The sequence below is a fragment of the Amyelois transitella genome, chromosome 4, assembly GCF_032362555.1.
Source record: "Amyelois transitella isolate CPQ chromosome 4, ilAmyTran1.1, whole genome shotgun sequence".
Classification (NCBI taxonomy): domain Eukaryota; kingdom Metazoa; phylum Arthropoda; class Insecta; order Lepidoptera; family Pyralidae; genus Amyelois; species Amyelois transitella.
The window spans coordinates 479776-497143 of NC_083507.1; the positions used below are offsets into that span (position 1 = coordinate 479776).

Below are 17368 nucleotides of genomic sequence, written 5' to 3' on the forward strand. Positions count from 1 at the left end.
CCTCCTCGCGAGGGATGACCTTTTATTCTCTGGAGAGGAGCCTCTGACCATAATTGTAGATTGGGGAAGTCACGATTCGACTCGAACGACTCCCGTCTGACCTCCGTAGTCTTTATAAATCTAAATTGTTATCATGACCTTAAATGGGTCAGATTTCTTTGCAAAGCAAGGTCATGATTAGACACACAATTATAATTACCTGTATGTGCAGAATACACATCGGTTAGCACTCAAACTAATGTACTTAACTCGGAAAAGAATACCACCTAATAATAATAAAATGGTGAAAGTAAACTTATTTGTTTGTTGGCTCTTTACACGTTATCTACTGAACCAACCTATATGAAATTTTCCGTATAATATAAGAAAAACGTGGAAAAAGTCCATAGCGTACTTTTTATCCCGCTAAAAACTATAAGGTCAACATAAAATTGCGAAAAAACAGTATTCTAGTTATTTATACATACATTATCAAGATAGTATTTGAACCTACATAATTTGTTAACATTTCAATTATCTTACTCATATCCATATCAGTATAAAATGGCCACAAACTACAGTAAAACCAAATTCACATTCAAAATTGTTATTCATTATACATACATACATTACACTATGGGACATTTCAAACATCACTTAATAATTGTAATATCTTTTGTTTTCACAATATTGGTTCATGTCAAATAATAAAACTAAGTTTACTGCCGTTTCCAAAGCAGAAGAAGCTGAAACAAATTGCACTCCAGCATTTTCTTGAACAACGTGAATTTCACCATGATGAAATAACAAGTATATATATGTATATCCTACTACTATTATAAAGGCGAAAGTTTGTATGGATGTTTGTTACTCTTTCACGCAAAAACTACTGAACCGATTACCATGAAATTTGGTATGTAGGTAGCTGAAGACCCAGAATAACACATAGGCTACTTTTTATCCCAGAGTTCCCGCGGGATTGATAGGGTTTCCATGCGGACGAAGTCGCGGGCGGCCTCTAGTAACTTTATAATGTCGTTTGCAGGCACGTCGCAAGCGCGCGACCCGCGGCACGTACTCGCCGTCCGGGCAGGAGTACTGCAACCCGCGCGCGGAAATGATGCACAACGCACTCAAACCGCCGCCCGAGGAGAGGCTTATATAGACGACATGGTCATGGTGAGTTGGTTCCTGAGGCAGGCCGGAAATATCAGCTAGACGTTGAATATCGACTAAGAACATTAGTCGATGAACACCGGGTCCAGAAACATTACTGTCAAGCGTGGAAATGAGAGCTAGTTTACAACTGTTGTAGCATCGTATAGAATAGAAAAGATTTATTTTCAAAATTGAATACAAGGTATCACTTATTGACGTCACATCACTTTAATATAATTATAACTACTACCACAGCTTCTCAATCGCATGTGTAGAAGAAGCGGCGGAACAAACTACACTGCAGCAAAAAGTAATGTGGATTCTGCAGTATTTATATCTGTGGTTAAAGCGATGATAAAAAAATAATTGGACCAATCCATTTCTCTCCCATGGATGTCTTGGTCTTGTTGCAACCTGTCACTATTTGAATTTCAATTCTATCATTAAGCCAAACAGCTAGACTGTTGGCTCTGTCTACCCCGCAAGGGATATAGACGTGACTATAAATATGTATGTATTTATGCAAAAAAAATCTTATCTGGAAGCAGACATGGCGTCATATAGTCTTCGTTAGTTATGTGCAAAATACTAAGAAGGTACTATTTTTATTCTTTCGATATTGTTGTAACTAAAATATAAAATTTTCTTTCTTTCCAGGAAGAAACCTACAAGAAATAAATGAACAAATTAACGAAATTGGATGGAAGACACGAAACGTATCCCATGTCAACTGCGAGAGTGTGACTGACTCAATGTGTGTGTGTTAAAGATGTGTGCGCGGGAGTTGTGTGTGTATGTGTGTGTGTGTGTACACGTTTTTATATCGACGGCGAGCTTGACGTGTGTGGGGGGTGTGTGAGTTGAGTGCTATTTAATATTAATAAGGGTAAAAATATTAAACAAATTTTGTACTTAAGCGGTGATACCTCCTAGGAATTAGGTTTATTATAGGACGGAATGGTAGCGCATGACATTAATTATATCAAGACGGAATATCGTGCCTGAAATCGCAATTTTATACACATTTATTAGATTTTATATTGAAATGAAATGTAAGAGTATTGTTTTAGCTAGTAAATTCGTGTAAGATACTTTAAATTAACTATGAAATTTGTGTTTTAATAATAGGCGATTGTACTTAATGTTATATGAATTGAATTATACTAGTCTCTTAAGGTAAATTATGAGGTGCGTATATACGCAATGCAAAAGCGAATACTAGTATACGTACAGTGGACCAATGAGAAACTATCTCGAAATGTATCTTAATACTAAGGTGTGTACACTTGCCTGTGAGATCCACTGTACATGCTATGTTCACTACAGGAATTGTATTTACACTTATCCATATTTAGTATCAAATTGAGAGGCATGTTGGATGAAATAAAATAATGTAACTTAATGTATTGTAGTTTACTGTAATCGCCGCATCGGCGCTGGATTCGGTGTATCCGGCGCAGGCGCAGACTTATTCTCACTGTTTCTACCATGTTTTATTATTGTGTTGTTTTCTTTGTACTTCTAAGAAAATTACATTCCCAAGGTGTGGGTGTTGTTCGGCATATCTGTTGATAATATTTACAATATTATTATGTTACAATTGTATTTAACGGACTTTGAAAGAGCTGGGAATACGTTTTGAGAGAGAAGACTAATCTCAATTATCTTTTTAGACCTCTATCGCAAAACTTTCACAAAAATATTTCCCACACGACAGAAATTGTGAGATCAAAGTCGCACGATGCGGGATTGGTTAATAAATGAATTTATGCACCCCTATGGTGCGATGTTAGTTGTAAGTTATGATGTGTAAGGAAATATAAAAAGCGTGCAACATTCTAAATTACATTTTAGTGAAGGCGTCCCTCGACCGCACCAGGTCCGCCCTCGCCGCGACGCCTCCTACTTACACATTTAAACATATTAATGTCTTATCACTTAGTTAATCAATTCAAGCAATAAGTTAACTTTTAAGGTTAGAAATTAATATCCCGATTTAGAAATACTCAATTGTAGAGGTGTGAAGCGGCGAAGGGCGGGCGCGGCGAGCCGTCCGTGCCTTAAGAGAAAGTCTGTATGTTTTGGAGTTATTTACATATATATATATATATATATACAGATTTAGGACAAAGTATTGTATGATAGACTGTAAGTACACGTGTATGTACAGTAGATTTGTAGGAGCTATTTACGAGAACCCATAGTATTACGTGAGTGCTCAATGTTTACATTCCATTCGTAATAAACTCTTGAGGAATTGTTGGTATGCAATTTTTATGTTCGTTTTATATTTAACGTATTACCTGTATTTTGATGAGCGCCATTTTGTTTCGTCTGTTCTTTTTACCTCTTTCTTTTGTGATATTTTCTGAATGAGCAATAATGTCGACTGTATTTTAATTTAATCTTTATTTACTTAAAACACTTATTTCTATAGATAATTAAAACTTTACTTTGTAACAACAAATTGATAGCATCTTAATCAAATTTGTCCTTTCTCAATAATCGTCTTAGTGAATAGGAAATTTAGATTAAATGATATTGTACATAGATTCCTTGTATGTATGGCTATAGTTACTAATCAATGTTACCGTCCACTGAGCGTAACTAATTGTAGCTCGGCGTGTTATTGCACGGCCTATTGGCGTATAGTGACTCAATAAAGGACGTTCTATCACTGTATCTTGTTTTGTCTTACCATATCACATTACCTTTTAAAACATAACTACTTTTAAAACATACACTCCCTATATGTTACATGGGATGAATTCATTAAATATTTTTTTCACAATATACACCTTATGTTAAAACCATTATTACAACTATTAATTATAATAAAAGAGGAAAAGAAAAAAGAAATAATGTATAATTTAGAACTTCATAAATAAAAAAAAGTACCTATTTTTCAGAATATATTTCTTTTAACAGATCACATGATTTATAGGCAGAAGTCATTTAGACGCCTTTTACAGCTTCCAGTGGTTGCAGACGGTACACAAATTTAGAATTGACTACTCCATTAAGAGATTATTCCTATTAAAAATGACATTGAACTCATTGAAAACTATATTTTTAAATTTTTTACTCAAAGCAAAATAAATATGGCGGTCACTTTTATACTGTTTAACTTTACTCAACTTCATTAGATCAGGAAAACTTCTCGTATACAACACATTTGTTAAAAATAAACGCTATATGGGAGTGCCTTCAGACAGTGTGAGACAAAGAAAAAATATTGCCAAATTATAAGGTACTTCAACACAAATAAAACGAGCCAATAGTTCTAAACACGTCCTTTATTCAAATACTGTACAACTGTAATATACGACATATGATACAATAACAACGCGATTGCGCCGTACAGCGCCCGCCGGTCACCGGTTCAAATCTCATCTCTCATCAACCGATCACCGGTACATCACACTTTATGCGTTCCATTGGTAATTATAATACGCCGGCACCACACTCGAGGGGACTTCTATTAACAGGACATTGTCTCCAACCATAAATTTTGACAAAAGCAACTTCTATTAATGGAAGAACTTGAAGATATTGAACAGAAAATAAGAGTATTGTTGCTTCTACATGTCATGCGAAGTCGGGCAAAGTTGGACGAACGTAAGGTCGAATTTCATTCAAAATTAATCTTAACTGGGCAGGCCACGTCGCCTTTAACTTCGCCTAATATCGCAAACAAGTCCACGGATACGACGCTTTTGACGACAGTGCATTATGTTCAAGTATCTTACACATTTTACATTAAAACATATTTACATAACTAAATGTTTCTCTTTGAAATTTGTTATTACGTAAAGTCCGCTCGAGCGAACACCGGCCCTCTACCTCTGCAAAGGAATGACTGGTTTCTCACGACGAGACTGCGTCCCGTTTGGCACAGAGCAACACAACGTTCTACTCTTCAAACTAACACTTTTTTGGAGGGATTTTGAAGTATTTCTTTATTAAATTGGTCTAACTGTCAAGAAAGTCTGTCACTGTCACTTTTGGAAAATTAAAATACATAGCAGAGAACAGTAAATTAACACCGACAATTGAACCGCTTTCTTGACAGCCTTTAACGACTAAAAATCACAGGGCCACGATATAATTTGTTTTCATGTCGGTCTACAATGTGTACGCGGCGTACACTAGGCTTAGCACCACTTGTGAGCACTTTATTTGCTTTAATAACTCGTATGTTCTGTTTAGTTAGTATTTAGTGCGAGCTGCTTGTTAAGGGTTTAGTAAAAGACTAACAATTTATTACGTTTCTTTTTACTAAACACTTACAATCAACTCGCACTAAACACAATCAAAGTATGTACGAGCAATTACGAACTGTAAGCATAGGAAGATATATTCTGAGCACAGTTACCTTCCCAATAGCCTTCTGAAAAATGGAAGAGGGAAAAAGCGGCACCGCCAGCTCAAACTCGCGACTGGAATCGGCAGTAAACGGAGTTTTAAGTAATTTGACGTCAACCAATGTTGTGAAACCATAAGATATCACAATTATTAAGTGATGTTTGTAATGTCCCATAACAATGAAAAAAAAAAATGGTGACTTTCAATTTTGAATTTTCATTGGAAGAGCGTTAAATTGGCAATAAGTAAGCATTAATTCAATGGCGGCGCGACGTCAATCATTAAGATTAACATGAAAGGAGAGAGTGGAGGAAGCACAGACGCTACGCAACATATAGGAACATTCAGTCGTCGTGTAGGTCGTTTTATAATTGAAAAGATTCCTACTTACAGTAAAAAAAAATATTAAAAACATTGTAAACCATACAATACGAAACATCACGGATCGCACGAACACAACCGTCCTAGAAAATTGCTAAGGAATATTATAATCGTTCAACATTATTAAGTTACAAATTGTAAAACAATTTATGGCATATATTAATATTAAAAACAATAAATATGCATTGTTTCGTCACCCGCGGGTTCTGACGGGGAGCGGGCCGGGCCGGACAAACATTTCACAAATACATTTTACAATATTGCACTAGCGCCATTTTGAACAGCTGTAGCTAAATATAAAACAAAACAGGTACATTTCAATACATAAATCTTATCACTATTGAATTTCATCATATATTTCATTATTAAATTAAAAGGCAGTTGTACGGCCGGCCGCGGCCGCGTCTCAACGTATCTCATGCCGGGTTTACATGGACTTAGTACTCGAAGTAACGAAACATATTCAAGAGAGCTCAATTTCCTAGATTCAGTCATACTCTGAAAAAATTAAAATGTTTGGCCATATGACCTTGATAAATATGTCTAATTAAAATATATTTAAAATAACATTACTAAAGTTAGCGATTGGTAACAGTCAAATGGAGAACCTCCCCTTATTGTTATTAACTTTATTATTTTACTGGTAACACAGACGAAATCAAAGTGTTACCGGCGATATAAAAACTTAATCCAATTTCTATAGGCAATAAGTTTTATCGATAACATCCGAAGCATCTGTTAAAAAAAAGTGCATAACCCACATTAAATAAAATAAAAAACAACTAAATGATTACAAATTTCTTGGCCAACTAAAATTTACTACCTAGCTAGTTACTAAGTGCATGTGAACCTAGCACGAGACACTTACAAATCTCTGGTAATACTGTCCGCTCGTCTCGAAATAAATAGTACATTCTACATAGGACCCTGCCGTCTCAGGCGGCTCACAGCGCTGACTCGAGTCGCCGGGGCGACTGCTTTAGACGCCGTTGGCTACCTGAAAGCGAAACATATCGTTTAAAACAAACTTATTCTTTTACGAAGCGTTGTACCCGGCACTATAGTGAAACACCACTCCATAGATATATATTATTAATGGATGTCGTAAAAGGGGACTAAGGGGCTAATAAACTTGAAATTCTTCTTGTGGATGAAGGAACGTGAATCTCTCTTAGCGTTTTAGGTAAATCGTCACAGGTAAGAGATAATTGGCGCCCAACGTGGGGCTACAATCCTTCAAAGCTACATTCCAGAATAAATGCCTAATTACATTACCTGTTGTCGTGTGGATGTAGCACCACCCTCTGGTAGTCCCTCCGGGCCAGCTGCTGCCGCTGCCGGGACCCCAGCTCCGCCGTGCCGTCCCGGGATATGAACAGTTGCAGACCCGACGCTGGAAAGTAAATAAACAATATTTAATTAATTCATCAGGTGCCTTTTAGAATAGGATCATTACATACATATATGTGGGGATGAAAGTAAAACAGTGCGGAATTATATCGTATCATCTTACTTTATTGGACTTCTTAAAAACACATCTTATAACGTTTTACATCGTACCACAGACTCACTATTCTATCTCTTAATGTTACCAACGTAAAAATAAGTAAGAGGTTAGCTAACAAAAAGGATTTAAATAAAAACAAAAAACAAAACTTCTCCTACATATATTTCCCACGGATGTCATAAAAGGCGTCTAACGGATAGGTAATTAAACTAGGGTTTCTTCAGAATTTGGTATTATTCTTGTAGGCGATGGGCTAGCAACCAGTCACTATTTGAATCTTGATTCCATCATTGAGCCATAGTTGAACATGGCCTTTCAGTCGTTACAAGGCTGTTGCTTCTATCTTACCCGCAAGGGATATAGACGTGATGTATTTAGGTCACCATCATATTTCTGGCGTTTGTTTCAATTGTGACATTCCTTAGATCATGTCCGGACGTCGCAAAGATGCAATGCTTTCTTGCGAATTCCTCCGTAAGGCGATGTGCTAATAACCTATTAAATAACAAGAGAGTATTAAAATGAGTGAGACTCACTCTCAGCAGAATCGTCGACCGCCTGCTTGAGGTCCGTGGCCGCCAACAGCTCGTCTATGAGCGAGTCGGGGTTGACGCGCGTGTTCTCGACGCGGCACGACACGTGGTCGTCGTCGCGCGGCGCCGGCGCGGGAGGGTGCGCGTGCGCGTGCGCGGGCGCGCGGCCGCGGCGCTCGGCGCGCGCGCGCTCCAGCGACCCGCCCTCCGACGCCGACAGCGACCCGGACGACGGGTTCCTGGGTAGATATAAATAATGCATTGTAAAAAAAGTACAGTCTAATCCAAAGTTATATCGTAAAGGTTTGTTTTTAAGTAGTAAACATTTTAAAACAGTCTAATTTGATGATTTGCTACAAAGATAATGTAGATTACATTTAGGATATTTTGACGTAAAAAAAGCTGCAGGCTAAAATATATGTTTTTGATGCAAAATTAAATAATAATAATAAAAATATACCTAATAAAATTTTGTTAGAAAAATATTGTGCTTAATAAAGTTTTGCTTTTTTGTGGTAATTTCAGTACCATGATTTGTAATTGATGTAATAACGTGTATGGAAATCATAAGTGCTTCCACCTATGCACCGATTCTATACAATTTACACCAGTTTCTAGCAACCATAATAAACAAAACTCATGGTCCATTTAACATCAACTAATATGCACACTTCCTTATTGAGCACTTTGCTTTTAATTAGTATAGCGTTATATTACCTTTAATTATACATTGCATAACGTTTAGCCATAATTTCATTTAATTAATTATACCCTTTCATAATGGTATAACAAACCCTAATATTTCAATGGCAAATTCTTTGATAGTTTTCATAATTATTACTAGCATATCTTACAAAATTCAATGTCATGTTATAAACATACATTTGTACGAGCAGAATTCATTAGTTAACAAATTGCACATGCGACGTAATTTTTAAGCACAAAAATGCATAAAATATAAACTTTCCCATTAATTTTAAATAAGCTTTTTCACATGCACTTATTTACAAAGCGTAACAACATGCCGGAAAACTGTAAAATCAAATTTCATGCATCAAAAAAGAACTAATTACATGCATACTTTAATATATTACAATACACGTGTTTAAACATACAGTTCTACCACTGTTGTAAGTCACATCGGTAATTTACAGCCGAATTAATCAGAATGAAAACTCATTTAAAATAACGACCTTATTACAAGTACATTAAAGTTAAAATCTAAAAACAAATGTCTCTTATCTCGCTCGTAATAGCGGACAGGTACATCGGTGTAACTTATCAAAATGGTAATACTGTATACAACGATCGTATTTGATCATGAGACGCCAAATAAAAATAAGGTATGAAATAAAACAACGAATTTTTCTAAAAAAAACAAGGCCTATAGGCGACAACATCTAAACGATACAACAGCTATGTAGGTACACACGTCTCTTTCATAAACAATGAACACCAGGCTACCAGCGGCTCATATATGAATCTTGATTTAAATAACAATTTATAGACGACTTAGATGTTAGAAGAACCATTTGTAAATGATTTCAGCTTTTACTAATAGTCTTAGAGTTTAATTGGACATATTAATTATTCTTGTAACTCAGATTTTTTTTGTTTTAGTCATTTTATTTTTGATCTACAAGCACAAGGAGCATCTCCCAAAAAGATACTAATTTGGATACAACATTATATGTATATCGAAGTCTTTCACATTTAACTTTAGATATTAATAATCGACGGTTTTAAGGAAAACCTGAAATCCGTATCCAAATAATGACATAGTATTGAAGCTGAAACAATGTTTCCGAGTAAAATAAAATTGAACTCATATCCTTAAACGACCGATGTTCAAATTGTGCAATTAACAACACAAAGATAAGTTTATAAACAAGCCGCTGGCATCTAGTAGAGAGAGAGAGAAAGAGCCGTGCGTGGCGTTACTGTGAGCACTGACAGCGCGCAGGCCGGCGCCCGCGCAGCGCACGCGCGCCACTCCGCGCCCGCCTCGCACGCGCGCGCCGCTCGTCTGCCACAACGCGCAATGTACCCTCAATCATGTCATATTACTCATCATGTGTCTGAAGTTAATTGATTGTGAGTTTGTGACTCACAATGTTCTTTTTTTTACCCGACCACGGCGAGGCAAAAAGGAAAGTTATGATTTTGAGCTGTATGTAACATCTTCATCTCTTTGGAGAGCCCGGGTGGCGCCTTTGTAACCATGGATCCTGGATTGGGTGAGTCATGCTTTTACACAAACCGATTGCCTGACCTCGGCAACCTTTGCAGGAGAAACCTAACCCGTATTGGATCGATCATCTATACAGGCAAATGGACGTGTTATCATGAACCAATATGGTATTCGATCATGGTAACCCATTTAGTTGCCTGTATGTGCAGGTTTCCTCACGATGTTTGTCACAGATATGCACACTCATACTCATTCTTATGTTCGACATAAAATGATGTCTATGGTCAAATGAGACCGATGATTTCCACTTTAAAAAAAAGCACCAAAAACAGTGTTGTAGTTCCAACAATTCCTATGAATAGCCACTATTACATCACTCAGTATTAAGTATCGTTACCGAGTACAATTCATGTTAGAGACGGTTAAGTTCCAAAATCGTTAGTTTCACTTAAATTCTAATTCGATTTGCATTAAAATGTAATAGATAATCAATGACCTGTTAATACGTTATCTTATCTTAATCTCTAATAATCTATGATAAATATAACTATAACAATCACCTATATTCAAGACTATACACAAAAAACCAATGTTAGTCAAAACCTTAAGTAACTTAACATAAACATCATTAAGACAGGACAGAGGAGACAGCAGAACAAGGAGAGAAGCCCCGCCCCCGCGCCCGCGCCGCAGCGCCGCACTCACCTCCGCTCGGTGTAACTCCTGCGCAGCGACTCCCGCGGCGTGGACGTCAGCCGCAGCCGCACGTCCACGCGGCCCGCGCCCAGCTCCTCGCCCTCGGACGGGAGGCAGTAGAACTCGTCCTCCAAACACCCCGACAGACGGTTCGCGGCCGACACTAGCGAGCTCTTCCTGTGAGCGAGCGGCGTCAGAAACGGAAAGTTGTTGAACAGCTCCTCGTTCTTCTTGTTCTTCTCCAGCAGCGCCGGTATCGTGTTCAGAGACTTCTGCTTGAATATGTGGAAGTTGGTCAGCGGCTGGACGGCTTCCTTGAACGCGTCGGCGGCCGCGCGCCGTTTCTGGTCGAAGTACGTCGGCATGGCGAACGAGTGGTCGTGGCCGTTCTCCACCAGGGTGGAGTCGGGGGTGGTGTACTCGTCGCTGGCGGGCGAGCGGGGGGACAGCGCGCGGCGGGGGACCACGTCCGGGGGGGAGGTGAGGGTGACGTCGGGGGACAGGAACACGTCGGAGGAGTCGCTGACGACAGTCTTCTCGAGCAGCAGCTTGGCGAGCGACCTCTGCTTGCCCTTGACGTACAGGGTGGTGGTGGTGGTGGTGACGCGTTCGAGGCGTACGCTGGGGCGGGCGCGGGGAAACAAAAACAAATTAATAAAGCGACGTCTACGATGTTAGTCGACACTGGTGTGGTGATAGCCTCAATAGAAGATAACTGTATGAGAAATATTGTTTACAGGTAACAATGACATGATTTCAAATTTTGATTAGCTTCTTGTGGTAGCTCTCACATTCACTGGTTGAAATGGTATAATCCTATTTTTATTTTTTTTGCCAAAAACATACGGCAGCGTAACATACGTAGCTCAGTAATTGTACAAGTTACTTATAAATGGAGTTTCAACATATATAATACTAACTCTATCTGTAAACTACTTTGCACACACATACTTTAATAAAATACTTCTTCGACTAACATTGTAGGATAAATAAAATAATAAAAAAAAAAACAAGAAATATCACAGTAACGTGGCCTTAATACCCAATTTTATATAAAATTAAAACAATCCCAGCACACGAAGGGGGAAACGAAATAAATAAAACTTTTCTCTAAAACAACAATCGCTTTATCGGTTTTATTAAAGTTTAATTGTCATTATAAGAATATTTTACTATTATTACGTCAAAAAACATAAAAAATATGATAATTTTATTTTATTTATAATAAAGCGTTTATTATATTAGAAAAAAGTAATCCAAAATCACCGAAGTAAATAATTTTGTTAGTTTTTCTTCTCATTAAGTTGGCAACACCAAATTTGGCAGGCATTTTAAACTTCGAGCGTCGCCATCTAGCGGTCGCAGCCGGCACCTACGAGCGGTTAGTGGGTGGCTGTACAAAACTTTCTGTAACTCCATGCTGACTGCAGATATCTGCTGTTTATTAACGCCATCCTCAGTTTCCATTATCCGCCACACATTGCCGGGTAATAATTACAAACGCATGTACAATACGGTCGATATATAAAGAGATCCCGTACCACGTGACATTTAATTATTTCGGTCGAAAAAAAAAAACTCTATTTATAAAGAGTTTCTCATTTCACAATGAACTTAGTTAATGAGAGTTTGAGATTAATGAAGATAAATAAAGTAACTAGTATGAAGTTTTACGCGATTAATTATATGACTAAAAATTAATAATCAATATTATTATAGGTACGGGATTTCTTTTTAGTTTCATAACACATGCAAGTTGGCTTATTTAAAAAATTAAACGTGGTACACAATTGTAATACCTCTGGAAAAACAACAAAAAACAATTTCAAAACGCTTTTCAACAGCACTTGCGTCTTTGCATCACCACACTGGATAGTAGGAACGTAAAATAGTTAATTAATAATAAAACTCAATTCTATAAATTAAGCCATACAGCTGAACGTGGCCTTTTAGTCTTTTTTTTTTTAATTCAATTCATTTATTGCATATCATTTCGTACATTTCAGTTCTAACTATTACAATGGTCACTGGTTTAATAACGGGTCTTTCAAGACTGCTGGCTCTGTCTACCCCGCAAGGGATATAGACGTGACGACACTTATTTATATATTATAGTATAATGCAACGCAAAAGTTTAAAATCAGTTATATTCGACAGTATTTTGGGTTTATTCAGTGACATCTAACGATGCTTAATGTGCTAAAAAATATCATAGCAACTGTGTGTGTGTGACGGAGTGCCATTATGTGCGTGACAATTCAATTCCCACCCACGTTGACTTATAGATTTAAGCCTACTATTTAGCATCTTTCTAAACGATCATAATTACACTAGCTGTGCCCGCAACTTCGTCCGCGTGGAATAGTTATTTTGGGCACCATTGAAGCCCTCAAGGATGAATAATTTTTTCCCGTTTTTTTTTTCACATTCTCCATTATTTTTTCGCTCCTTATAGTTGTAGCGTGATGTTATATAGCCTAAAGCCTTCCTCGATTAATGGTCTATTCAACGCAAAAATTATTTTTCAATTCAAACCAGTAGTTCCTGAGATTAGCGCGTTCAAACAAACAAACAAACTCTTCAGCTTTATAATATTAGTATAGATTAACGATTCACCAATGTTATCAAAATGCTAAATCAGTCTTATGCTAAGGTTACACCTTTTTTAAAACGCATGGAGTCCATAATTGTTACTACGAGTATTTTCATTGCACACTTTCAATGCTCAAAATCGCTTTTTCTAACAACTTTGTTTTAGAAGTTCATTTGACACTATAAATAGTAACGAAATAATTAATACTTAATGCTTTAAATTAATCAACTATGCCGTCATGGAAAATGAAACGTAACATGTAAAATTACAGTGGTTAATATGGCTTGAACACCAAATGCAGTTCAAAACTAAGAATCTCCTTTAAAATCCAAAAAATTATCAATTTAGCGGATTTTCCTCGACAGTTTGATCCGTATTTGGTGGCGATAAAGACGTGAACCTCCCCAACAAAAGCGGAGTGTTACCTGTTGTGATGCGGCGGCGGCGGCGGGCAGTCCCCCTCGGAGCTCTGCCGCGAATGCGCAGACGCAGAGCTGCCGTAGCCTGACGCCTGGAATAGAATAGAATAGATTTATTTTCAAAATTGCATACAATTATCACTTATTGACGTCACATCACTTATACCTATCTAATTATAACAAATACCGCTTCAAACTACACTGTAGCATTTTCACCGGACGTCAATATACAAATATAGATCTCTTAATTCTAAATCGTGGACGAATGCACACTGTCTACATTAAAAACATGAATGAATATACGACGAAAATTTATCATACATACATATAATCACAACTATAACCCTTGTGGGGTAGACAGAGCCAACAGTCTTGAAAAGACCGATAGGCCACATTCAGCTGCGCGGTTTAATAATAGACTTGAGATTCCAATAGTGACAGGTTGCTAGCCCATCGCCTAAAAGAAGAATCCCGAGTTTTTTATAACCCAATCATAGCTAAAAAGCGCGCGATAAAAACCGCATTGCGCGTATCAGGATATATAATTATCGTCTCACAAAAGACGTGCCGCTGGAAGACTACTAGTGAGCTACTAGAGAGCTACGTGGGAACAAATGACGTCATTACGCACTGTCGTTACCTTGCTGCTCATGTCGCCGGATGTGTTGGAGGAGTTGCGCGAGTGCGTGTGCTGGCACGACGCGCAAGATGGCGGCGGCGCGCTGGGCACGAGCGCGTGCTCGCCCGCCGGCGCGCCGCCCGCCGCCTCCACGCTGTCGGGGGACGGCAGCTCGGTGGACGGCAGCGACGAGAGCGGCGCCGTGTGACCGGCGGCGTCTGAAACACAATACATACATACATACATTAGATACGGTCACGTCTATATCCCTTGCGGGGTAGACAGAGGCCAACAGTCTCGAATAGACTGAATGGCCACGTTCAGCTATTTGACTTAATGATAGAATTGAGATTCAAATAGTGACAGGTTGCTAGCCCATCGCCTAAAAAAGAATCCCAAGTTTATAAGCCTATCCATTAGTCGATTTTTACGACATCCATGGGAAAGAGATGGAGTGGTCCTATCTTTTTTTGTATTGGTGCTACACCTACCAACCACACGGCACACAACACAATACATAACATTTGTCTACTCCTTTTTATCACTCCTAATCTCCTATTTATTACATAGTTCATTTATCTACTACAAACGCGTGTGCCATTAACTAAACATGTAGGATCATGTTTCTCTGCAGTATACATTCATTCATAAATAGCTGAACGTGACCATTCAGTCTTTTCAAGACTGTTGGCTCTGTCTACCCCGCAAGGGATATAGACGTGACCATATATATGTATGTTTTTTTAAAGTAGACAATGTGCATTCGTCTACGATTTAGATTTAAGAGATAGCTATATTTGTAAATTGACGTCCGATAAAAATGCTGCAGTGTAGTTTGTTCCGCCGCTTGTTCTACACGTGCGCTTTGGAAGCGGTAGTAGTTATAATTAGATTTAAGTGATGTGACGTCAATAAGTGTTACTTTGTACCCAAATTTGAAAATAAATCTTTTCTATCCTATTCATGTCACCATGTTCAACTGCTGAATAAAGACCTGCCCTTTCCCCTTGCACGAAATTCCGCCAAAAGTAAATTGGGTATCACCAGTGGGAGAACACTCACCGTAGTGGTTCCTCTTGGTCAAGGAGCCGAAGCCGGAGCTGGCGGTGGAGGAGCCGCAGTCGTCGTCGGCGGCGCCGGGCGCGCTCTCCGACCCGCTGTCGCCGCCGGCTTTCGCGTCCACCAAGTCCTGCTTGCGCTCGGGACTGGACAATTAAAATAGAAATTAACCAGGCTGTTCACAATGATAATTTGTACATGTGGATGAAGCAAAAGTATGCATGGATCGGCTAGTGAAAAGATAAAGTCGCTGCCTGTTTCCCGGGAAAGAGGCGTGATCAAAGATTGCCACAACACAAAGATTAGAACGTCTAGCAAAAATTTATTTTAATTGAATTCTTCACTCAAATTACTTTAGATGCCCCCAGAAACCATGAAGACACAGCAATGAAAAGGCCTGTTTCTAAAGTTGTAATTAGGAATCGTAGAATTTTCCAACCGACAAGTTTTGATGCTGCTATGACATAGAGCCAGAGACCACGTTTCCGACCAGACTTTTCAAACTATCACAGAATCCACTCAAATCATCTCTAAAGCTGCTGTTACATCACTTAAACTTTGAAGAGTGGGTTGCCTCAGGCCATGCTAACCATGATCTTCAGTCTGAGAACCGAGTTGTCCTGTCTGCTATCAGTCTTGTCAAACTATCACAGAATCTACTGAACTAATCTCTAAAGCTGCTGTTACATCACTTACACTTTGAAGAGTGGGTCGCCTGACACCATGCTCATCTTGATTCTCAGTCTGAGGACAGAGTTGTCCTGCCGCCGGCCGGTCTTGTCGTAACCCTCCAGCAGGAACCGGCGGGTGCACTCGCCGGCGCCCGCCAACTCCGCCAGGTTCACGTCGCAGAATCCAAGCTTCTGGTACGAGCGACCGCCTGCAAAGAAACGTTCTTGATCAAATGAGTTATTATTCAACTGAAAAAATATTTGTGAATCTCGACGGAAGATTGTAGAACTACTTACTGGACTGATTTTTACTGGTGCATCTCGTAATGAAATACTGAAACCGCATGTTTTAACACTACTTAGAAAATACTTATATGCGCTCTAACGATAATAGCATAAACATTTACCTCGTCATTTAACAGATCCGAGATCTTAGCCTAGATCTTCAACATCAAGGAGTGGATCCCTTCCCTGCAGCAAAACTGCTACGGATACAACCGGTAACAAACTCCGATGATGACATCCATCGTATTAATCAGTTTATATTAAATCATACATACATACATACATATGGTCACGTCTATATCCCTTGCGGGGTAGACAGAGCCAACAGTCTTGAAAAGACTGAATGGCCACGTTCAGCTATTTGGCTTAATGATAGAATTGAGTTTCAAATAGTTACAGGTTGCTAGCCCATCGCCTAAAAAAGAATTTTGTAAGCCTAACCCATAGTCGCCATTTACGACATCCATGTGAAAGAGATGGGAGTGGTCCTATTCTTTTTTTTGTATTGGTGCCGGGAACCACACGGCACTATATTAAATCAAGCCGGTACAAATGGTTCTAAGCTGTAATATAAAGCGTCTCACCCTTGCACTCCTTGCGCACGGAGACCCTCATGAGCGCGGGCTCCAGCACCCCGGTGTTGGCGTTGGCGCACATCTTGCACGGGAACTCGAACCCGGCGTTCCACCGCACCGTGTGGTTGCACACCTCCTCTCTGGAACAAGAAAAGGATTAATATTAAACAGAGTCACCACTGCAACCAACGAATGGTTGACGATAGCAAAGTATCTCTTATAATTCACCATCATTCATTTCGCTGAGAAGATAATCCTAACTGTGTATCAAACTCTGTGTAGTCTGTCTAAGAAATGACAAAATGTCCGGTGTATGTATTCAAAGCATTACATTATT

At 38.8% G+C, this 17368-nt stretch overlaps 2 protein-coding genes across 2 annotated transcripts in view; one reads left to right on the forward strand and one right to left on the reverse strand.

Annotated features, from left to right (window-relative positions):
* The window catches only part of LOC106132935 (protein crumbs), a 73282-nt gene extending 69465 nt beyond the window's left edge, over positions 1–3817 (forward strand). The window contains exons 47-48 of the mRNA XM_060954684.1: positions 1025–1158; positions 1795–3817. Coding sequence (XP_060810667.1) covers positions 1025–1144 — 120 coding nt within the window. The 3' untranslated portion in view covers positions 1145–1158; positions 1795–3817. The remainder of the gene's footprint in view (positions 1–1024; positions 1159–1794) is intronic.
* The window catches only part of LOC106132942 (early estrogen-induced gene 1 protein), an 85729-nt gene continuing 71780 nt past the window's right edge, over positions 3420–17368 (reverse strand). The window contains exons 4-12 of the mRNA XM_013332513.2: positions 17041–17171; positions 16197–16380; positions 15504–15646; positions 14463–14659; positions 13829–13914; positions 10820–11431; positions 7927–8162; positions 7159–7276; positions 3420–6880 (exon numbers count right to left, since the gene is read on the reverse strand). Of these exons, the coding sequence (XP_013187967.2) occupies positions 6877–6880; positions 7159–7276; positions 7927–8162; positions 10820–11431; positions 13829–13914; positions 14463–14659; positions 15504–15646; positions 16197–16380; positions 17041–17171 (1711 nt within the window). The 3' untranslated portion in view covers positions 3420–6876. The remainder of the gene's footprint in view (positions 6881–7158; positions 7277–7926; positions 8163–10819; positions 11432–13828; positions 13915–14462; positions 14660–15503; positions 15647–16196; positions 16381–17040; positions 17172–17368) is intronic.